This window comes from Macaca nemestrina, chromosome 18 (genome assembly GCF_043159975.1).
Source record: "Macaca nemestrina isolate mMacNem1 chromosome 18, mMacNem.hap1, whole genome shotgun sequence".
Taxonomy (NCBI): Eukaryota; Metazoa; Chordata; class Mammalia; order Primates; family Cercopithecidae; genus Macaca; species Macaca nemestrina.
In genome coordinates, this window is record NC_092142.1 from 80,169,923 (window position 1) to 80,192,997 (window position 23,075).

A 23,075-nucleotide genomic window follows, 5' to 3' on the forward strand; every position below is an offset into this window, starting at 1 on the left:
TTTTTGAGATAGAGTTTCACTCTTGTTGCCCAGGTTGGAGTGCAGTGGCGCAATCTCGCTGCAACCTCTGCCTCCCGGGTTCAAGTGATTCTCCTGCTTCAGCCTCCTGAGTAGCTGGGATTACAGGCACCCACCATGACCACTAGCTAATTTTTTGTATTTTTAGTACAGGTGGGATTTCATCATGTTGGCCAGGCTGGTCTTGAACTCCTGACCTCAGGTGATCCACCCACCTAGGCCTCACAAAGTGCTGGGATTACAGGCGTGAGCCACTGCATCCAACTCTGAGCTACATTTTTTATTTTTTGCAGAGACAGTGTCTCACTTTGTTGCCCAGGCTAGTCTTGAGCTCCTGGCTTCAAGTGATACTCCTATCTCAGCCTCCCAAGGTGCAGGGATTACAGGTGTGAGCCAACGCACAACCAGCATTGCCTTGACCACAGTGGATCTTGGGTGTCTGTTTATTCATCTGTCTCCTTAATGGTCAGTGGGCAATTTGAGGACAGGGACAGTGTCTCCATCTGCCCGACATATTATACATTTTCTGGAAACGATTGTAGAGTAAATGAACAGATGCAAGGAGTGGTACTGGGACTACAAGTCTCCAATTCCTTTCCTTGAACATTTCTTCCAGCATTTTGGTTTGCAGGTGGAAATAGGAAACTAAACATTCTCTCTTTTCACAGGCAAGATTCCAGCATGGCTGCAGGGAACCCTGCTCCGCAACGGGCCTGGGATGCACACGGTGGGGGAGTCCAGATACAACCATTGGTTCGACGGCCTTGCCCTCCTCCACAGCTTCACAATCAGAGACGGTGAGAATAACCAGGAGTGTGCTGCCACTGCTGCAGCAAAGGACCGCAAATGCAGTGCCTTAAAACAGCACACATTTATTCTTTTAGGGATTGGAGGTCAGAAGTCTAAATCGGGTCTCGCTGAACTGAAATCAAGGTGTTCACTGGTCCACATTCAGTCCTGGAGGCTCTAGGAAAAAAATCCATGTTCTTCCCTTTTCTACCTTCTAGAAGCTGCATTCCTTGGCTTGTGGCTCCATCTCTCTTTTTTTTTTTTTTTCCTTCCTGGGATGGTGTTTTCCTCTTGCTGCCCAAGCTGGAGTGCAATGGTACAATCTCGACTCACTGCAACCTCCGTTTCCTGGGTTCAAGTGATTCTCCTGCCTCAGCCTCCTGAATAGCTGGGATTACAGGCATGTGCCACCACACCCAGCTAGTTTTTGTATTTTTAGTAGAGATGGGATTTCGCCATGTTGGCCAGGCTGGTCTCGAACTCCTGACATCCGATGATCCACTCACCTCAGCCTCCCAAAGTGCTGGGATTACAGGCGTGAGCCACTGCGCCCGGCCTCCATCTCTATCTTTCAAGTAGCAGCAGAGCATCTTGTCTTGCAATTTCTCTCACTCCTTCCACCCTCACACCTCCTCCTCTGACTGACTTTCCTTCCTCCCTCTTATAAGGACCCTTGTGATTACACTGAATCCACTCAGATAATCCCAGGATAATCTCCCATCTCAAAATCCTTAATCACATCTACAGAGTCCATTTTGCTATGTCAAGTCACATATTCAACAGGTTCTAGGGATTTGGATGTGGAGATCTTTGTGATGGGTACATTATTCAGCCAACCACAAGCACAGACTTTCCTAAAAAGAAGGCCAAGGTTCTTTTTCAAATAGTTAATCTTGCAAAATAATATACATCCTTAATCAGGTAGGCAAGAGCAGGTGAAAGAGTACAGGAATCAGACATGCCTAAAGTCGAAACAGGAAATGGACAGAGCTGGTGGCCCAGCACCGTGGCTCATGCCTATAATTCCAGCACTTTGGGAGGCTGAGGCAGCCAGATCACTCAAGGTCAGGAGTTTGAGACCAACCAGGCCAACATAGCGAAATCCCATCTCTACTAAAAATACAAAAATTAGCTGGTCATAGTGGCACACATCTGTAATCCCAGCTACTAGGGAGGCTGAGGCACGAGAATCACTGGAACCCAGGAAGCAGAGGTTGCAGTGAGCTGAAATTGTGCCACTGCACTCCAGCCTGGGAGACAGAGTCAGACTTTGTCTCAAAAAAAAAAAAGAAGAGTACAGAGCTGGAAAGAGCAAAGCTTCATATACTGCCCATTAAGCAAGAGAGAGCCAGACCACTTATACAACAAGCCAAGGGGTCTTCCTGAGTGGAAAGGGAAATGGCTAAATATAGGGCATCACATAAGGCAAATTCTGAGTTCAGGTGTCTGGCTCATGGGTGGAATGTAAATTCTTTGCTGTTGACCATTGAGCCAGTTTATGCCATAAAATCATGAACTGAGTTCTTACAGAGGTCCAGGATGGATTTAGAGGGCTCTGGGTCACACAGTGGACAGATTTGTGTCCAAACGGTCCAGACTTTGCAAAATTTTTCTTTAATTTCTGTGTTCTAATGTGGGCAAACTGTGATCATGTTAAGTTTTTTCAGCCTCAGTTTCTTCGTCAGTAAAATGAGCTTGTTCATCCTTCCCTGGAGAACTGTTGGGATCACTGGAAGTACTGGACATTCTAGCAAGGGCCTGACACCTGGTAGATGCTTAATAGATTAAACACCACCATTGAACAGGCACAGTGGCTCATGCCTGTAATACCAACACCTTGAGAGGCGGAGGCAGGAGTGTCACTTGAGCCCAGGAGTTCCAGGCCAATCTGCGCAACCTAGTGAGACCCCATTTCTATTTTATTTTATTTTTTATTTTTATTTTTATTTATGTTTTTGAGACAAGAGTTTTGTTCTTGTTGCCCAGGCTGGTGTGCAATGGTGCAATCTCCGCTCACCACAGCCTCCACCTCCTGGATTCAAGCAATTCTGCTGCCTAAGCCTCCCAAGTAGCTAGGATTACAGGGATGCGCCACCACACCCAGCTAATTTTGTATTTTTAGTAGACAGGGTTTCTCCATGTTGGTCAGGCTGTTCTCGAACTTCCAACCTCAGGTGATCCGCCTACCTTGGCCTCCCAAAGTGCTGGGGTTACAGGCATGAGCCACTGCACCCGTCCGATCCCATTTCTATTTTAATTTATAAAAAAAAGAATAATCGATTAAACATAAAAATAAAACCCACCATCACCATCTCCGGGTTTGAATCCTAGCTCCACCATCGTAGCTAACATGGATCTAAACTGTATAACTTTGGCCAAGGTACTGACCCTGTCTGTGTCTCAGTCTCCTCCTCTGTAAAATGGACATATCAGTAGCATACCTCATAGAGTCGCTATGAGATCCAAATGAATGTGTAAAGAGCTCTGTATTATGTCTTGCACACAGTACCTGCTCAATAAGCATTTGCTCTTAATTTCATGTAACTACTGGCCAGGCACGATGGCTCATACCTGTACTCCCAGCACTTTGGGAGGCTGAGGCGGGTGGATCACCTGAGGTCAGGAGTTCGAGACCAGCCTGGCCAACATGGTGAAACCCCGTCTCTACTAAAAATACAAAAAATTAGCTGAGTGTGGTGGTGAGTACCTGTAATCCCAGCTACTCGGGAGGCTGAGACGGCAGAATCACTTGAACCCGGGAGGCAGAGGTTGCAGTGGGCTGAGATCGCGCCATTGCACTCCAGCCTGGGCAACAAGAGTGAGGCTTCCTCTCAAAAAAAAAAAAAAAAAAAAAAAAAAAAATTTATATAACTATTAATTTCTTTTGAGCTAGTCAGCAATTATTTTTTGAATGTGTATTCTATGCCAGTGAGTTGCTCTAACATTTACACATGAATAGAGACACCGTGGATGAAAGGCGCGCGCTCCAAGTTTGCAATACCTTGCAGATTTTACTGTGACTCAGCTACAGAATGGGTGGGTCCATATTTTGCTGACAGCACTAAACCTTAACGATTCCTTTCTTTTCGAAACAGAAGTTCCCAATGATTCTTGGAAATAAATACTGTTCTGGATGAGGAACACAGAAGGTAAATGCACCAGTGGTGGCCGGGCGCGGTGGCTCACGCCTGGAATCCCAGCACTTCGGGAGGCCGAGGTGGGCAGATCACCTGAAGTCAGGAGTTCAAGACCGGCCTGGCCAACATGGTGAAACCTTATCTCTACTAAAAATATAAAAATTAGCCAGATGTGGTGGCAGGCACCTGTAATCCCAGCTGCTCGGGAGGCTGAGACAGGATAATTGTTTGAACTTGGGAGGCAGAGGCTGCAATGAGCTGAGTTCACGCCACTGCACTCCAGACCGGGTGACACAATGAGACTCCGTCTCAAAAAAAAAAGCACCAGTGGCTTTCTTTCCATAAGACATTGCTTCTCCAGGCTGCCAGCTCCTCCATGGTCTCTTTCTTTCTTTCTTTCTTTCTTTCTTTTTTTTTTTTCTTTTGAGACAGAGTCTTGCTCCGTCGCCCAGGCTGGAGTGCAGTGGCGGGATCTCGGCTCACTGCAACCTCCACCTCCCAGGTTCACACCATTCTCCTGCCTCAGCTTCCTGAGTAGCTGGGACTATAGGCACCCACCACCACACCCAGCTAATTTTTTTGTATTTTTAGTAGAAATGGGTTTTCACCACGTTAGCCAGGATGGTCTCGATCTCCCGACCTTGTGATCCGCCAGCCTTGGCCTCCCAAAGTGCTGGGATTACAGGCGTGAGCCACTGCACCAGGCCCCAGCGAGGTTTTTTTGTATTTTTACTAGAGACGAAGTTTCATCATGTTGGCCAGGCTGGTCTCGAACTCCTAACCTCAGGTGATTCATCAGCCTGGGCCTCCCAAAGTGCTGGAATTACAGGCGTGAGTCACCACTGTACCAGGCCGAGTCAGTTTTATTAATAATCTGGAATTAGCTGGGAAAATAGGAAACCCAGGAATTATGCCCAATGATTTGCTTTCCCTCCATCTTTCTCTTAGACCTAGGCCGGCGTCTGAGGGTTCATGCCCCGTTCTGCTTGGCAGGCATCACTTTACCAATCTCTGGCATAGGGTGGGAAGGCCCAGAGTCTGGGGAGCCTGCCTGAATTGTTGTATCTTCATCGTCTAGCATGGGGCCTGGCCCAGAGGGGCACTTAGAAACTGTATATGGAGCTGAGATGGTACAGCGAGGCAGTCGTTGTTTCTGTAGACAGAGGCAATACTTTCCCAATAAAACTCTTCAATATTTACTACAAAGAGGGTTTGCTGGGCCCTGCCCCAAGTGTTTCATGCCCATCCACAACTCAGCCCTCCCTATCACTCCTGAGGAGGACAGCCTGGGGACTACCACAGTTTTACAGATGAGGAACTAAGTCCCAGAGAGGCCAAGTCACTTACCCAGAAGCACACAGCTAAGAGTTGGTAAAGGTCAGATATAAACGCAATACTCTCTAACTTCAGAATCCCAAGTCCTAACCCTTGTGCAATTCAGCCCTGTTCCCCCTTCCCACCAGCTCCTGCCTCCCCACCTCTCCAGCCCAATCCTCTCAGTGCTGCCAGCTTGCCAATGCTGGTGTGGCACAGCCTGGCCTCATCTGTCCTCTCCTCTAGGACTGTCCGTGGCACCCCATTATCTAACAGTGGGAAGATACATCAGAAATGTTCAGTTCCATTCTAGCGGGTTCAGAAGAGAACACATGGGGAAGCTGGGGTCCCTGATATGCTGAAAACACAAAGCCAATAAATCTCAGAAGTTGGTTTGTGTGCCTCCTTTCTCAATGAAGCTTTTTTTTTCTTTTGTTTTGTTTTGTTTTTTTTTTTGAGATGGAGTCTCACTCTGTTGCCTAGGCTGGAGTACAGTGGCGCAATCTCAGCTCACTGCAGCCTCTGCCTCCCAGGTTCAAGCGATTCTCATGCCTCAGCCTCCCGAGTAGCTGGGATTACAGGCATGAGCCACCATGCCCGGCTAATTTTTGTGTTTTTAGTAGAGATAGGGTCTTGCCATGTTGGCCAGGTTGGTCTCAAACTCCTGACCTCAGATGATCCACTCGCCTGGGCCTTCCGAAGTGCTGGGATGACAAGTGTGAACCACCGCGCCGGACCGTTCAGTAAAGCTTTGAATCCTGAAAGCTGCACAGGGCTTGAGTGCGTCATAGTCCTAAAAGATAGAGACAGTGTTGGTGTTTGTAACACTCTTCCCAGGTGACCCCAAGCCCTCTGAGGTTTGACAATCCCTCCACAATGGGCCTCCAGCCTGGCTGCCCAGGTCTAACCAAGACCATGTTATTAATACTCATAATCAGAAGAACCATGGGTAGTGAACAGCCTTCGGTAATTTTTTTAAAGCACCCAGGTGATTCCAGTGTAGATGCGGTTTAGGTGCTTAAGACCAAACCTCTAACTTAGAGAAAAGACTTTGGAGCAAGAAACAAAAAGACAGAAAATCGCTTGTGGCCTTCAGCAGAGGCCACCAGAAGTTAATGCTCTAAAAACAAAGAGGGGACCAGAGGTTGTGGTTCACGCCTATAATCCAAGCACTTTGGGAGGCTGAGGTGGGAGGATCCCTTGAGCCCAGGAGGTCAAGACAAGCCTGGGTAACATAGAGACGTGGTCTCTACCAAAAAATCAAAAAATTGGCCAGGCATGGCGGTGCACACCTATAGTCCCAGCATCTCAGGAGACTGAGACAGGAGGATCATTTAAGCCTTGGAGGCAGAGGCTGCAGTGAGCTGAGATCACACCACTGCACTCCATCCTGGGTGACAGAGTGAGACCTTATCCAAAAAAGAATTTTAAATAAAAACATTTTAAAAATATCAAAGATGTGAACCAAAAAAGCAGAGTACAGAGGGAGAAGCTGGGTGAAGGGTACAAGAACACTGCTTTCTGTACATCTAAAATTATTTCAAAGAAAAAAGTTCTTATAAAGCAGGCATAGAGATTTATAAAGCAGGCATAGAGTGATTTCAAGTCTCCCTCATTTATGATATTTGTTAATTTTCCAATAAAATTAATGGGCAAAGTAATTGTCCCATCAGGATTGGAACATTGGAAAGTTTGCTTTTATATATATACGCACATGTGTGTGTGCGTGTGTATGTATATATATATCTTCCCTTCTTCCCCAAAATATCAAACTTGACCTAGTTCTAGAAGATCCCAGGCAGGAACACGTCTGTTTGTGTATGTCCCTTCAGAAGGAATGTGGCTAATTGGGCTCTCCCGAAAGCAGGCTGCTGGGGAATGCATGCAGGCTCCTTCTTTAATCTCAGCCTCAAAGTCCAGGGTCAGCCTTGAGTAATTCCAGACACACATTTTCCTGTGGTCACCAGGCACTCCATGCCCTGGGGCTGGATGTTGATAGGAAATGGGCAGCCTGTCCACCAACCAGCCTGGGTGCTTTGCTTTGCTTTGCTTTTCTCTTTCTTCTTCTTTCTTCTTTCTTCTCCTTCCTTCCTTCCTTCTTTCTTTCTTTTTTTTTTTTTTCTTGAGATGGAGTCTCGCTCTGTCACCCAGGCTGGATTGCAGTGGTGTGATCTCAGCTCACTGCATCCTCTACCTCCCAGGCTCAATTCTCCTGCCTCAGCCTCCCAAGCGGCTGGGATTGCAGACGTTCGCCACCATGCCCAGCTAATTTTTATATTTTCAGTAGAGACGGGGTTTCACCATGTTGGTCAGTCTGGTCTTGAACTCCTGACCTCAGGTGATCCACCTGCCTCGGCCTCCTAAAGTGCTGGGATTATAGGCGTGAGCCACAGCACCCAGTCAATATTTCAAGTGAACAGAATTCAACATTTCGGGTGAAGCACCTTAGCCAATGCCTTGTGGGTGGTGACGCCCAGCAAGAGTAACCAGTGAAAGGCAGGCTGGCTCAAGGGGAAGATTAGGCTGTCCTTAAGTGGGCCTCTGTCTCCGTGCAGCATGTAGCTGAGGACCAGTAAGTATGTGTGGCCTTGCTCACCCGCAGATGAGTCCGCCTGCCACCCGGATTTTCTTGGACAATGCAGTTTCAACAGCCTTTGTTTACCAAGTGCATGCTGTGAGTCAATGCGCAGAACACCTTACATCACCTCATCTCATTTAAAACTGCCCACCTCACCACTTGAGGTCAGGAGTTCAAGACCCTCCTGCCCAACATGGTGGAACTCAGTCTCTACTAAACATACGAATATTAGGCAGGCATGGCAGCAGGCACCTGTAATCCCAGCTACTCAGGATACTGAAGCAGGAGAATTGCTTGAACCCAGGAGGCAGAGGTTGCAGTGAGCCAAGATTGCACTACTGCACTCCAGCCTGGGTGACGGAGCAAGATGTCGTCTCAAAAATAAAAAATTGGCCGGGCGCGGTGGCTCAAGCCTGTAATCCCAGCACTTTGGGAGGCCGAGACGGGTGGATCACGAGGTCAGGAGATTGAGACCATCCTGGCTAACACGGTGAAACCCCATCTCTACTAAGAAATACAAAAAACTAGCCGGGCGAGGTGGCGGGCGCCTGTAGTCCCAGCTACTCAGGAGCCTGAGGCAGGAGAATGGTGTAAACCCGGGAGGCGGAGCTTGCAGTGAGCTGAGATCCGGCCACTGCACTCCAGCCTGGGCGACAGAGCGAGACTCCGTCTCAAAAAAAATAAATAAAATAAAAATAAAAATTAAAATTAAAATTAAAAAATAAAAAATAAAAATGATAAAACTGCCCATCTAGAAGGGGAGGACTATGTGATTCCCAACTTCCAGCCAAGGAGACTGAGGCTCAATGAGATTAAGAGACTTGTCCAAGGTCACCCAACCTGGATGAGATGAAATGTAGAGCCGAAGCCTTGATCACTCTGTCTACTGCATCTCAATACCCTCCACAGCTTTTCTTGAGCACCTACTCTGTGCACAGTGCTTTGCAAGCCTCAAATGTCACATGACTCTGCAAGGAACGTGTCACGATCCTCATGTCACAGTGGAGGGGACAGATTCTTGACTCTGACCAAGGTCAAGTGCATGGTTGGTACCTGATGAAGCCAGGATTCATATCCATGTGGAGACTGAGCCTCCTTAGCAGCAGGAATCCTGGCCGTTCTGCTCATTGTTATATTTTCACTCCTGGCCCATCAGGGCACTTAGTAAGTAATGGCTGAAAACATGAACTCAGGGTCTAGTCAGCCGCAAAGCTCAGGTTCCTAACCGTTCCTCCATATTTCTTTCTGCTGCCCAGGAATAAATCTCCCCCTACAGAAATATCTCAGAGAGGATGGGCACGGTGACTTACGCTTGTAATCCCAGCACTTCGGGATGCCAAGGCAAGAGGATCACTTGAGTCCAGGAGTTCAAGACCAGCCTGGGCAATATAGCAAGATCCCATCTCTGCAAAAAATTAAAAATTAGCCAGGCATGGTAGCATGTGCCTGCAGTCCCAGTTACTTGGGAAACTGAGGTGGAAGGATCACTCGAGCCTGGGAGATTGAGGCTACAGTGATCTGTCATTGTACCACTGCACTTAGCCTGGTGACAGAGCAAGACCCTGTCTCACAAAGAAAGAAGAAAGAAATATCTTAGTAACAATTATTCACACAGTAACTATCCCTGGAAAGATGTTTGCATAAAGGGTAGATGATTGTCTGTCTCTTAGGAACACAGATAACCTCCTGAAGACTGGAGGAGGAACTAGCAGGTCTTTCATGATGTCCCTCAATTTATTTTATTGTATTTTTTTTTCCTTCTTTGAGATGGAGTCTCCCTCTGCCACCCCGGCAGTAGTGCAATGGTGCAATCTTGGCTCACTGCAGCCTCTGCCTCCAGGGTTCAAGCAATTCTCCTGTCTCAGCCTCCCAAGTAGCTGGGACTACAGGTGCGTGCCACCACATCCGGCTAATTTTTTCTTTTTTTTTGTATTTTTAGTAGAGACAGGGTTTCGCCATGTTGACCAGGCTGGTCTCGAACCCCTGACTTCAGGTAATCCGCCCGTCTCTGCCTCCCAAAGTGCTGGGATTACAGGCATCAGCCACTACACCCAGCATTTTTTTTTTTTAATAGATGAAGGCTTCCTACATTGCCCAGGCTGGTCTCGAACACCTAGCCTCACCTTCTTATGTGCCAGGACAACAGGCCTGAGCCACCACTGCCTCCCCTCAATTTTCTTATAATTAGTGTTACTATTATTGTCATTGTGTCCATCCGAGTGCACAGGTGGGAGTCATTGCCACTGGAATGTACATTCAAATCCTTTGGCAGTGGACATGGAAACACAACCCCAAGAACAAAACAAATTGAAACTCTTTAAAGTCAAGATAGCGGTTACCCTGGAGAGGGAAGAGGTTAGTGACCAGGTGGATATATGAGGCTAGCGTTCAGGGGCCTGCTGTGGTCCTGTTTCTTTTCTTGAGGCAGGGTCTTGCCCTGTTGCCCAGGCTGAAGTACAGTGGTGCAATCTTGGCTTACTGTAGCCTTGACCTCCCAGGCTAAGTGATCCTCCCGCCCCAGCCTCCTGAGCAGCTGGGACTACCACGCCCAGCTGATTTTTGTATTGTTTGTAGAGATGAGGTCTCGCCATGCTGCCCAAGTTAGTCTTGAACTCCTGGGCTCAAGTGATCCTCCCCCCGGGCCTCTCAGACTGCTGGGATTACAGGCATGAGCCACTGCACCCGGCCCCAGGTCCTGTTTCTTGATCAGGATGTAGTTTGGGTGGGTAGGTCCCTTTTATGAAACAGAAGCAGGCTGGACCTCATCGAGCTGCACATTTCTGCAGGAGTGATTTCAATTGCAAGGTGCCGACAGAATAGTCAAACTGATTGTTCTTGCTGTGTTAGGATCTTGGTTAAGAGGGCCAGCTTTAGATGCTCATTTCTGGCCTTCGAATCCAGATTACCATTTGCTAGCTGTGTGGCTTAAGACAAGCTGCTTAACCTCTCTGTGCCTCAATTTTATTAGCTGGGAAATGAGTCTGCAGGGCTGTGAGTACCCAAGCCCTTTGTACTTCATTTGGTAAAAAAGTTGGAACCTGTAAGCACTGTTTAGATCTTGCTTTATTTTGCTGCTAATTAACAAATGACTTTATGTTATTTATTTATTTAATTTTATTTTTATTTATTTATTTATTTATTTTTAAGATGGAGTCTCACTGTCGCCCAGGCTGGAGTGCAGTGGCGTGATCTCAGCTCACTGCAACCTCTGCCTCCTGGGTTTGAGCGATTCTCCTGCCTCAGCTTCCCAAGTAGCTGGTAGCTGGGACTACAGGTGCCCGCCACCATGCCCAGCTAATTTTTGTATTTTTAGTAGAGACAGGGTTTCACCATATAGGCCAGGCTGGTCTCGAACTCCTGACCTTGTGATCTGCCTGCCTCAGACTCCCAGAGTGCTAGGATTACAGGATTTATTAAATAAACGAATAAAGGCTGAGCCACCATGCCTTTATTTATTTATTTATTTATTTATTTATTTATTTATCTTTGAGATTGAGTCTCACTCTGTTGCCCAGGCTGGTGTTCAGTGGCACGATCTTGGCTCACTGTAAACTCCATCTCCCAGGTTCAAGCCATTGTCCTGCCTCAGCCTCCTGAGTAGCTGGGACCACAGGTGCCCACTGCCCCAGCTAATTTTTTTTGTATTTTCAGTAGAGACGGAGTTTCCCCATGTTGGCCAGGCTGGTCTTGAACTCCTGACTTCAAGTGATCCACCTGCCTCTACCTCCCAAATTGCTAGGATTACTGGCATAAGGCACTGCGCATGGTCGATTTTTTTTTTCCCAGTGAATGCATTTCTAGTTGGAGTATTCTACTTGCTTCCAGTGTTGAGTATGAAACCAGATAACACACATAGAGTGCCCAGCAGTGTTTAGCATACCGGTGCTCAACCAATGGTGGCTCTTAGTACTAGTTTCCTTTTCCTAAAATATCAAAAGGCACTGAGCGAGAATTTCTTGGAAACATGTTGTTTCGTCTAAACCCATCCCGTGGCAGTCCATATATGATGCGCATTTCTGAGGTCAACTTTTTGCTTATTGGAATGCAATGTCACTATGTCCCAGGCTTGGCTTTTCCATGTGTTGTAATTGTACCAACACTGGAAGCACATATTGTACCACGAGAAAGAAATGTGTTCTGTAAAAGGAAAAAATCATAATGTCATTTGCTAATTAACAGCAAAAGACAATAAAACACTGCCTCCTTTAGACCCCACCCTGAGGTTTCAAACTGCCCACCAAATAAAGTTCTCAGGGCTGGTGCGGTGGTTCATGCCTGTAATCTCAGCACTATGGGAGGCCGAGGGGGGCAGTTCACCTGAGCTCAGGAGTTCGAGACCAGCCCGGCCAACAGGGTGAAACCCTGTCTCTACTAAAAATATAACAATTAGTAGGGCATGGTGGCACATGCCTGTCGTCCCAGCTACTCGGGAGGCTGAGGCAGCAGAATCGCTCGAACCTGAGAGGTGAAGGTTACGGTGAGCCAAGATCATACCACTGTACTCCAGCCTGGGCAACAGAGTGACTCATCTCAAAAAAGAAAAAAAAAAAGTTACCAGGCCTGCAAATCCAGTAGGACCCCCAAACCCATTTCCCAATTTCATTTCACTCGTGTCCTCCAAATCCCTCTCGAATGTTCCAGCCCAGCTGGACTCAGTGCCTGCAAGAAGGGTCTGCATTTTCCCAACTCTGGGCCTTTGCTTACGGACCTCTTAGCGGGTGAACGGGACAGCTCTGCCCCAGCATACTGCAGTCAAATTCTCATCCTTTAAGAGCTATTTAATGCACCACCTCCTCCCTGAAACTTCTCCTGACTGATTCCCAGCCGGGAAGGACCTCCTCTCACCCCTGCCCCAGGAGGAATCCATGGATGTGGGTTTGTTGTTGTTGTTGTTGTTGAGACGGGGTCTCTCTCTGTTGTCCAGGCTGTAGTGCAGTGGTGCAATCTCGGCTCACTGCAGCCCCCGCCTCTTGGGTTCAGGTAATTCTCCTGCCTCAGCCTCCTGAGTAGCTGGGATTACAAGGGTGTGCCACCATGCCCAGCTAATTTTTGCATTTATAGTAGAGATGGGGTTTCACCATGTTAGCCAGGCTGGTCTCAAGCTCCTGACCTCAGGTGATCCACCTGCCTCGGCCTCCTACAGTGGTGGGATTACAGGCGTGAGCCACCGCACCCGGCCTAGATGTGTTATTTTACATAGCAAAAGAAACTTTGCAGGCCAGGCAAACGCCTGTAATCCCAGCACTTTGGGAGGCCGGGCAGGTGGGTCACCTGAGGTCAGGAGTTTGAGACCAGCCTGACCAACATGGCAAAACCCTGTCTCTACTAAAAATATTTTTTAAATTGGCTGGGCGTGGTGGCACACGCCTATAACAGCAGCAAATCGGGGAGGCTGAGGCAGGAGAATCACTTGAATCAGAGAAGCTGAGCTTGCAGTGAGCCGAGATTCCACCATTGCACTCCAGCCTGGGTAACAGAGTGAGACTCCATCTCAAAAAAAAAAAAAAAAAAAAAGAGAGAGAGATACTTTGCAGATGTGATTAGGTGAAACATCTTGAGATGGGGGAGGTGATCTGACATTAGGGATGGACCCAATGTAATCCCAAGAGAGAAGCAGGAGGGTCAGCCTCAGAGGAGATGTGATACTGGGACAGGGGACAGGGGTCACAGTGATGCAGCCATGAGCCAGGGAAGGCAGCAGCTTCTCAAAGCTAGAAAAAGCGAGGAACAGACCTCTCCTGGAGCCTCGAGAAGGAACTAGCCCTGTGGACATCTTGATTTTAGCTCTGTAATTTTCATTTCAGACTTTCTTCCAAACTCTGAGATAACGAATATGTGTTGTGTAAAGCCACCAAGTGAGGGGTAAGTCATTACAGTAGCAACAGAAAACTAACACAGGTCTAGAACCATCTGGTATATTTTCAGATTGGTCTCAATGGACTGGTCAAGAGATTTATGCCATGAGTTAGACTCTCTGAAGAATCTGGATGAATTACACATTGAACACAGGTCTGACCCTCTATTGGTATGCAGGATTGGGCATTAGGTCGCCTCCTGGTTGCCTTCACTATCAAACGTTACTCCAGAGAGACTGAAGTGATCAACTAGGCTTCTGGAGGCAGGGCTCCCAGGACTGAATGGGGCCCTGAGGAAACCCACCCCACATATGCAGCCTTCTAGATTAGTCCTCCAGCTCTGCCCCTTCCCTGGAGGGACACAAACAGGGTGGAAGGGATGAATGATTCCTGGTCAGCACTCTCTGACGGGTGACCCTGGGCAAGGCGATAGAATGTTTCTGAGCCTCAGTTCCCTCCTATGGAAAATGGAACTAAGAACAGGTATATTTTGCATTAGCACATTTTGCATTGCTATAAAGGAATACCTGAGACTGGGTAATTTATAAAGGAAAGAGGTTTATTTGGCTCGCAGTTCTGCAGGTTGTACAGGAAGTAAGGCACCAGCATCTGTTTGGCTTCTGGCAAGGGTCTCAAGGGCCTCAAGAAGCTTTGGTTCATGGCGGAAGGCAAAGGGGGAGCAGGCACATCACATGGTGAAAGAGAAAGAGAGAGAGGAGGGAGGGATCTTTTAAACAACCAGATCTTCCATGAACTAACAGAGTGAGAACTCACTCATCACCACGACAGCACTAAGCCATTCATGAGGGACCCACCCCATCACCCAAACACCTCCCCCTAGGCCCACCTCCAACATCAGAGGCTTCAACATGAGATTTGGAAGGAACAAAACATCGAAACCGTAACGCTTACCTATCAGGCCATACTGTTGTGAGTCAGGAGTGAGAAAATGTATGTCTAAAATTATATTCCAGGCCAGGCACGGTGGCTCATGCTTGTAATCTCAGCACTTTGGGAGGCTGAGGTGGGCGGATCACCTGAGGTCACGAGTTCGAGACTAACCTGGCCAACATGGTGAAACCCCATCTCTACTAAAAATACAAAAATTTGCTGGGTGTGGTGGCACGTGCCTATAATCCCAACTACTTGGGAGGCTGAGTCAGGAGAATCACTTGAACCCAGGAGGCGGAGGTTGCAGTGAGCCGAGATTGCACTATTGTACTCCAGCCTGGACGACAAGAGCGAAACTAAAAAAAATAATAATAATAATTAAATTAAATAAAATTATATTTCAAATGCTAATTGTATCAGCCCTGTGTACTAAGTGAGCTTGACCTGGTGAAATAACCACCTCCTTCCCCCAATAAAACCCCTAACTGACATTGATTTCAAAGCCCTGTAAAGCTGTCAGCCTGAGAGTATGCTGGTTCTTCTCTTGCAGGTGAAATCTATTACAGGAGCAAATACCTGAGAAGCGATACCTACAACGCCAATATTGAGGCAAACAGGATTGTGGTGTCTGAGTTTGGAACAATGGCCTATCCGGACCCCTGCAAAAACATATTTTCCAAGTAACTGCCTGTTTTAAATCTGAGCAAATTTCATGCCTTTTGCTCTCCTTGATGGCTGAAATAACCAGCATTTGCTCCTCTAACAATTCTCGTTAGGGTGTACGGAAATGCCACATGACTGCCCTTTAACCAGAGGTGCTACACAGTTCTTGATCACTGACTGCCAGAGAGGCTAAGAGCATTTGACAGATTATTAGAAGCCCTCCCACATGGCTGGTGGGAAAGGAATTTGGAATCATCTGTCAAAATTACAAAGGCACATTCCCTTCAGCCTAGAGATCTATTGCTTGCATACAAAATGACACATGCAGCAGGTATTTGTCATTTATGGCTGCATCTTTTGTTATAACAAGTAGCTGAAAACAACCCAAATGTTCATTAAAAGAGGAGTGGTTAAATCCGTAACAGTAAAACTGTACAAGAAAATGCCATGTAGAAATAAAAAGGAAGGGGAACGTTCTCTTTGTGCTCTACGGAAACATTTCCAAGATAGACTAAGTGAAAAAAAAAAAAAAAAAAAAAAGGAAGGTGTAGAAAGAGCACGTTATAAGACGTATTTTGTGTGAAAAAGCAGGAAGAAATCTAGATTAAATTTTGCTTGTACATGCATAAAGAAACTACGAAAGGATGCGTAGGGGACGTGGGGCAGATGGGTGGTGAGGAGAGGGAGAGATTTTTTGCTGTATATATTTTATTTCATTTTATTCATTTATTTATTTATTTAAGATGGAGTTTCACTCTTGTTGTCCAAGCTGGGTGCAATGGTGCAATCTCAGTTCACCATCACCTCCGCCCCCCCAGGTTCAAGCGATTCTCCTGCCTCAGCCTTCCAAATAGCTGGGATTATAGGCACCCACCACCACGCCAGGCTAATTTTTATATTTTCAGTAGAGATGGGGTTTTACCATGTTGATCAGGCTGCTCTTGAACTCCTGATCTTAGGTGATCCACCCACCTTGGCCTCCCAAAGTGCTGGGATTACAGGTATGAGCCACTGCACCTGGCCACTGCATACATTTTAAATAATCTGGGTTAGGATCCATAAGAATGTGTTACATATTTGACAATTAAATTATTGGCCAGGGAATCAGGCCTGCCATCAGTATCTTCTTTCTGAAACTCTCTAGACATAGAAGAGTTATGAAAGAGTTGAAGGGTAGACTGGCCCAGAGATGGAAGATTGCTTCTGCTTTTTTGAGAACTGAAGTCAACTCTCCCATTCCAGTATCCAGCTCTAGGGCTGGCTCAGAGCAAGCACTGAATTCACATTTGCAAATAGGAAGTGTGGGGCAGGAGCCAGTGGGAAAGGAGGAGGAAGGAGTAAACGAATTTAAAACAACCATACTTACCTGGTAGGGGAGATACCATAATCAGGAATTTAAAACCATGACCTGGAGGTCCTGGAATGAATCCTCCTTGTTGTTCCAGTATTTGCCAGTAGAAGGAGCACTCCCCAGTAAAACGATCCAGGATTTGCCAATTTCACCACCGATAAACCCCTCTGGTTTTTCTTTCTTCTTGCTTCGAGTGTACCTTCTAAGCAAATGAGCTATGTGTTCTTAACTCATAATTAGTTTGTTTTTCTTTTTAAATTAAAAACTAATTTCCTGGATAAATTCGAGATAACCAGTGTGGACTCACGTTCCTGGCAAAGCCGTTATCAGCTGCCTTGTTAGGCTTTGGGAGCCGTTATGGGTTCATGTATGATTTCCGTAGCACTTCTTGACATACTTTGGAACAGTATGTCTTGCTGGCTCTGATGTCGGAGACCTTTGGGTTTTAGGGAACCCGAGAGGGATCAGCGGGTGACCATGGCATTCTGGCTGACTCACTTCTTAGCTGACTCAACCTGGGGGTGTCTTTGGGGAACTTGATATCTGAGTTCTTAGGATTCTTCAAGTGACCCATTGGGACCCAGTTGCTTTTTCTTTCTTAGTTGAAGTAAAGCATTTTTACGTTTTAGGAAAACGAAAGCCATCAAGGACAGACTCCTCCGGCTGGGTGGACACAGCCACTGACTCTGTTGATTTGCTTTTCTCCCCAGAGCTTTCACCTACTTGTCTCACACCATCCCCGATTTCACAGACAACTGCCTGATCAACATCATGAAGTGCGGAGAAGACTTCTATGCGACCTCAGAGACCAATTACATCAGGAAAATCAACCCACAGACTCTGGAAACCCTGGAGAAGGTATCAACACATAAGTAACCCAGCATCACTTCCTGACTCAAGAAAGGGAGGGTCGGGGACGGCCAGGGTGAAGCTGCTCAGCCTGCAAGGAGCTCACCAGAGGGGTCCCTCCTCTAACACGTTTGGATCCCGTGCCCTAGCGCCACACTTAGTGCTAGGTGCTAGGCAGGGACTGTGTTGTTTTTATCTTTGTGTCTGTTTCAGTTTCCTGGGGCTGCTGTAACCAAGTCCTACAAAAAAGTTTGCTTTAAACAACAGAGATTGGCTGGGCATGGTGACCTACACCTGTAATCCCAACACTTTGGGAGGCCAAAATGGGCGGATCACCTGAGATCAGGAGTTCAAGACCAGCCTGGCCAACATGGTGAAACTCCGTCTCTACCAAAAATACAAAAATTAGACAGGCGTGGTGGCATGTGCCTGTAATCCCAGCTACTCTGAGGCTGAGGCAGGAGAATCGCTTGAACTCGGGAGGCGGAGGATGCAGTGAGCCCAGATTGCACCACTGCACTCCAGCCTGCATGACCTAGTGGGACTGTCTCAAAACAAAAACAAAAAACAACAACCAAAAAAAAAAAAAAAACCAGAAATTTGCTGTGCCACAATTCTGAAGGCTAAAAGTCTGAAACCAAGGTGTCAGCAGGGCCATGCTCTCTGTGAAGGCTGTAGAGGAGGATTCTCCCTGGCCCCTTCCTGGTTTCTAGTGGTTGCCAGCAACCCCCGGTGTTCCTCAGCTTGTAGATGCATCCCTCCAGCCTCTGCCTCAGTCTTCACACTGCCTCTCCTTACAGGTCTATGTGTCCAAATGTTCTGCCTTTTCTTTTTTTTTCTTTTTTTTTGTGTGTGTCTCGCTCTGTTGCCCAGGCTGGAGTGCAATGGCATGATCTCAGCTCACTGCACCCTCCTTCTCCCGGGTTCAAGTGATTCTCCTGCCTCAGCCTCCTGAGTAGCTGGGACTACGGGCACCCACCACCACACTCGGCTAATTTTTTGGATTTTTAGTAGACACGGGGTTTCACCATGTTAGCCAGGATGGTCTTGATCTCCTTACCTCATGATCAGCCCGCCTTGGCCTCCCAAAGTGCTGGGATTACAGGTGTGAGCCACCGTGCCCAACCATGTTCTGCCTTTTACAGAGACACAAGTCATTGCATTAGGGCCTACCCCACTGCAGTATGACCTCATCTTAACTTAGTGACATCTATAAAGACCTTATTTCCAAGTAAGGTCACATTCGCAGATACCTGGGGTGAGGACTTCAATCTGTCTTTTTGCAAGACACAATTCAACCCATAACTGTGTTCATAATTCTTGGTACTGAGGGAGTTCAGTGAGAATTTGAATGAACGACTCTGTTGAAACACCTGCAATTCTCAGCGAAATCCTACCTTCTATTGACCTGAAGAGGGAGGCATTAGGCAAAAAGCGAGGGCACAAAAATAAGTGCCCAAGCACATATGTTTCCTGGGAAGAACCAAGTGAACATTTTGGTGAAAATCAATAGACCCACTTTCAATTTTCTCCAACTGGCTGTTCAAAAGTCCGATGTCTCCGCAATACGTTTTAACGATCTGTTGAAGAGATGAGGCTTTTCTTAGCTGTGAAATTATGTCCAGCTGCTTTTAAGCTAGATGGCATCAGTCCAACTGATGACACTTTCCACAAGGCTACAGAGAGGAAATGCTGGAAGAGAATGGGGTTATCTGACTCTGGGCTGGAGGTTGTGTATTTCTAGGGAAGGAAGGGCAGACGGTTGGTCTGCGGCTGCTCCATCATTCTGCAGCTGTGGATTGCAGAGTGAGGGTGATTATTCAGCTCGTTCATCGAGCTTCACTTTGACCAAGTGTTTTTGTAACCTTTCCATTCCCAGAATAATCCTCTAAGAGAGGCCTAGAGATTTATGCTTCTATGCAATGCAAAACGGCAGAATTTAAGCCAGAATGACAGAGCTGTGGCCAAGATTAGCTCGAAGGCTACCTCTCTGCCCAGGTCATTGCTCAGATCTTTCTGCAGTGAGGAATCTTGTTTCCATGTTGAGGATTCCAGCAAGGTCAAGCAGCAGGATTGCAATGATAGCCCCAGAAGCATACCAGCTCCCTAACTCCCCTGCAACCTGTTAACTGTCTGAGCCCCTCAAATCCCCATGTGAAGTCGTGTCAGGTCACGAGAGTGAAAGTCTTTAAAAGCAAATTCTGTAACGTTTTCAGATGTGCAAAAATATCCCTCATCTCTCTGAAGCTAGAATCGTCACGTTTTCACAGGATTTCAACCTTTCTCCTTTGAAAAACCAGTTGATGTCATATCTTGCAGATTGATTATCGTAAATACTTAAAAAAAAAACAGGAGGTGTCATATCTTGCAGGTCGATTATCGTAAATACGTGGCGGTAAATCTGGCAACGTCACATCCCCATTATGATGAGGCTGGAAATGTTCTCAACATGGGCACATCCATTGTGGAAAAGGGGAAGACAAAATATGTGATTTTTAAGATCCCTGCCACAGTACCAGGTAGGCCACTCTGGGGAATCGAATAAAACACAAACAGCCAAGGCTGGCTCCTTCTGAAGAGTTCTGTTTTTCGTTGATGACACAAGACTCAGTGTGGTACTTTCTCCCATGGATTATTCAGATGACCATGATCTCAGTACTTTCCTTTAGAAGAAAAGAGGAGTTGCTGGGATTCCTCCTGGAAGAAATAAATCCCTTTACTATTCTAATTTCCTTTTATTTAGGCTCCAGGTTATTATTTTATTAGTTTATCCACCCATCTACCATCCATCCATTCATCCATTGTCTACTTACCATCTAATCATTCATTCATCTACCATCCATCCATTCATGCATCTACTCACCATCCATCTATCCATCATTCATTCATCTACTCACTATCCATCCACCCATCTACCCACCATTCATCCACCTATACATCACCCATCCGCCATCTGTCCACCCCACCCATTCACCACTTACCTAGCCAGCCACCCACCATCCATCCATCCACCACCCGTCCATCCATCCACCCACCATCCATCTACCCACCCATCTGCCCACCCATCATGAATCCATTTATCCATCTACCCATTCTCCCATCCATCCCCCCATCTACTTACCCACCATCCATCCATCCATTGAGCTACCCACCCACCCACCCTTCCGTCCATCATCCATCCATCCACCCACCCATCCACCATCCATCCATCCACCCACCTACCCATTCACCCATACGCTATCCCTCCCTCCATCCATCTACCCACCAGCCATCCACCATCCATATACCCACCCATCCGCCCACCTATCATGAATCCATTTATCCATCTACCCATTCTCCAATCCATCCCCCCATCTACTTACCCACCATCCATCCATCCATTGAGATACCCACCCACCCACCCTTCCATCCATCATCCATCGAGATACCCACCCACCCACCCTTCCATCCATCATCCATCCATCCACCCACCCATTCACCCTCCATCCATTCATCCATCCACCCACACACCATCTACCCATCCATCCATCCACCCACCATCCATCCACCATCCATTTACCCACCCATTCACCCACCCATCATGAATCCATTTATCCATCTACCCATTCTCCCATCCATCGACCCATCCACTTACCCACCATCCATCCATTTAGCCACCCATCTACCCACTATCTATACACCCACCATCCATCCATCTATCTATCCACCATCTATCCATCCACCCACCCAACATCCATCTACCATCTGCATCTACCCATCTATTCACTCACCATCCTTCCATCCACCATCTATCCATCCACCCACCATCCATCCATCTATCTACTATCCACCCATTCATGCACCCACCTACCCACTTATCGATTCATTCATCCATCCATCCATTCAGTTTTTCAGTCTCCTGACAAACCTTTCTATGGTAAGGTTATGCTACCTACTTTCATTCCCAGCCCCTGCAGCCAGGGTTCCAGGGCTGTTTAGGGAGCTCAGCCCTGCTGGGATCCACTCCAGATCCCTGTCCTATTCTCCAGGCCTTCTGGACCTCTTCCATGTGGGGCTGGGATCTTGGAGCAAAGCCCAGACTGACTGTGATTGCATGATCCTGAGGGGGAGGAGGCGGAGGTTCTTAGCCCATGTTTGTCCAGGACCCTCCTGGGAACCACACCCAGGAGACTTAGGCCTGTGAAGACAGCTGACAGGACTCAGGAGACAGTGCAGAACTACAACAGTGCTTCCTCTGACCTTCTAGTTTAGGAAAAACTAGTTTCTGCCTGTGATCCTTGCTGCTCCCCCATCCCCCATAGTCTTGTAGAGCCCCCTGAGCAAATTACCAGGCTCTGCCTGGAGAGGTGAGCCTCCGAGGTCAGAAGGTACATGGAGTGTACTTGTTAAATAGAACTCTCATTAATTAAGCCAGTAAAGGGATATAGGGGTCAAGCTCAGAATCCTAGAATGCCATACCTGGGGATTGTCTAGGCATTTGCGATTGCCACCTTGTATTCCAGAGAAGGACTGTGAGGCTCAGGGGATCAGGTGAGACACCCCAGTCACATAGCTCCCAGGAGCCACTGACATCCTGCAAGCAGAGATCCTCTGAGCACCTGCTCCATGCTGGCGGTGGCACTGGGACTCGCCGTAACCCGCTCCTCCCAGGCCACAGTGCTTTTCGTTTCAGTTTGCACTGTGTTCCATTTGTTTTATAAAGAAAATAACTATCCCACAACCCCACAGCATCCCTCCCACCAGCCAGCTGTTTACAGGGTGCACAGGTGGCCACAAGAGAGGTGGGGAAGTTTGCAGATAACTCATTATAAGCCAGCCGCAGGCCTGGGTGGGGAGGCCTTTTGACCAGTGAGTGACTCATGCTTGCAGAGGAATAAGAAAACTGAACATGTATTGAGCACCTTCCGTGTTTGGGTGCAGGGTGAGGCACATGGATGAGTGCTTTATTTTATTCTGTTTTCTACCTTCACTCTATGAGAGTCATAATCCCTGATAAAAGAGGAGGAAGGCGAAGGGAGCTGTGTTTTCTTGGCTTAACCCTGTGACTCTGACCATAATGACAGCCCATTCCACTAAGCCTAAGTTTCTCATCTATAAAATGGCCATCCTACAGCCTAGCTTGACTATCTGCATTTATATAAAACCCCTAATCATGGCTGGGCGCAGTGGCTCACACATGTAATCCCAGCACTAATCCCCAAGGCAGGCAGATCACCTGAGGTCAGGAGTTCCAGACCAGCCTGGCCAACATGGCGAAACCCCGTCTGTACTAAAAATGCAAAAATTAGCGAAGCGTGGTGGCGTGAGCCTGTAATACCAGCTATTCGGGAGGCTGAGGCAGGAGAATCACTTGAACCTGGGAGGCAGAGATTGAATTGAGCTGAGATTGTGCCACTGCACTCCAGTCTGGGCAACAGAGGGAGACTCTATCTAAAACAAACAAACAGGTGGAGGCAGGATTTAGCCCCCAAGCTATAGTTGAAGACCCCTGACCTGGAGGGCTCCCTCTTGGTTCGGTGGTTTTCAGATTGTATATGGGATGGGTGCTGAGTGGAAGGTCTCAGCCTGGCCCTCTGCAGCAGCCGCAGCAACAACCTCACTATCTGTCTACGTGTTGCTGTTTAATGTAA

At 47.3% G+C, this 23,075-nt stretch overlaps 1 protein-coding gene and 1 long non-coding RNA gene across 6 annotated transcripts in view; one reads left to right on the top strand and one right to left on the bottom strand.

Moving 5' to 3' along the window:
• Positions 1-23,075, top strand: part of LOC105491208 (beta-carotene oxygenase 1) — a 51,472-nt gene that overhangs the window by 6,383 nt on the left and 22,014 nt on the right. Inside the window, exons 2-5 of one of the 3 annotated variants that reach the window (XM_011757399.3) lie at positions 687-815; positions 15,133-15,262; positions 17,307-17,454; positions 19,817-19,964. In XM_011757399.3, coding sequence (XP_011755701.2) covers positions 687-815; positions 15,133-15,262; positions 17,307-17,454; positions 19,817-19,964 — 555 coding nt within the window. Of the gene's footprint in view, positions 1-584; positions 816-15,132; positions 15,263-17,306; positions 17,455-19,816; positions 19,965-23,075 lie in introns of those variants that run through there. The other 2 variants (XM_011757400.3, XM_071085003.1) reach the window with 2 other exon arrangements.
• LOC139359926 (uncharacterized) overlaps positions 13,097-23,075 on the bottom strand; it is a 56,738-nt gene continuing 46,759 nt past the window's right edge. For 2 of the 3 annotated variants that reach the window (XR_011616612.1, XR_011616614.1), the window contains exons 2-3: positions 14,604-20,142; positions 13,097-14,340 (exon numbers count right to left, since the gene is read on the bottom strand). This is a non-coding gene — a long non-coding RNA (uncharacterized lncRNA). The remainder of the gene's footprint in view (positions 14,341-14,603; positions 20,143-23,075) is intronic. The other variant, XR_011616613.1, reaches the window with a different exon arrangement.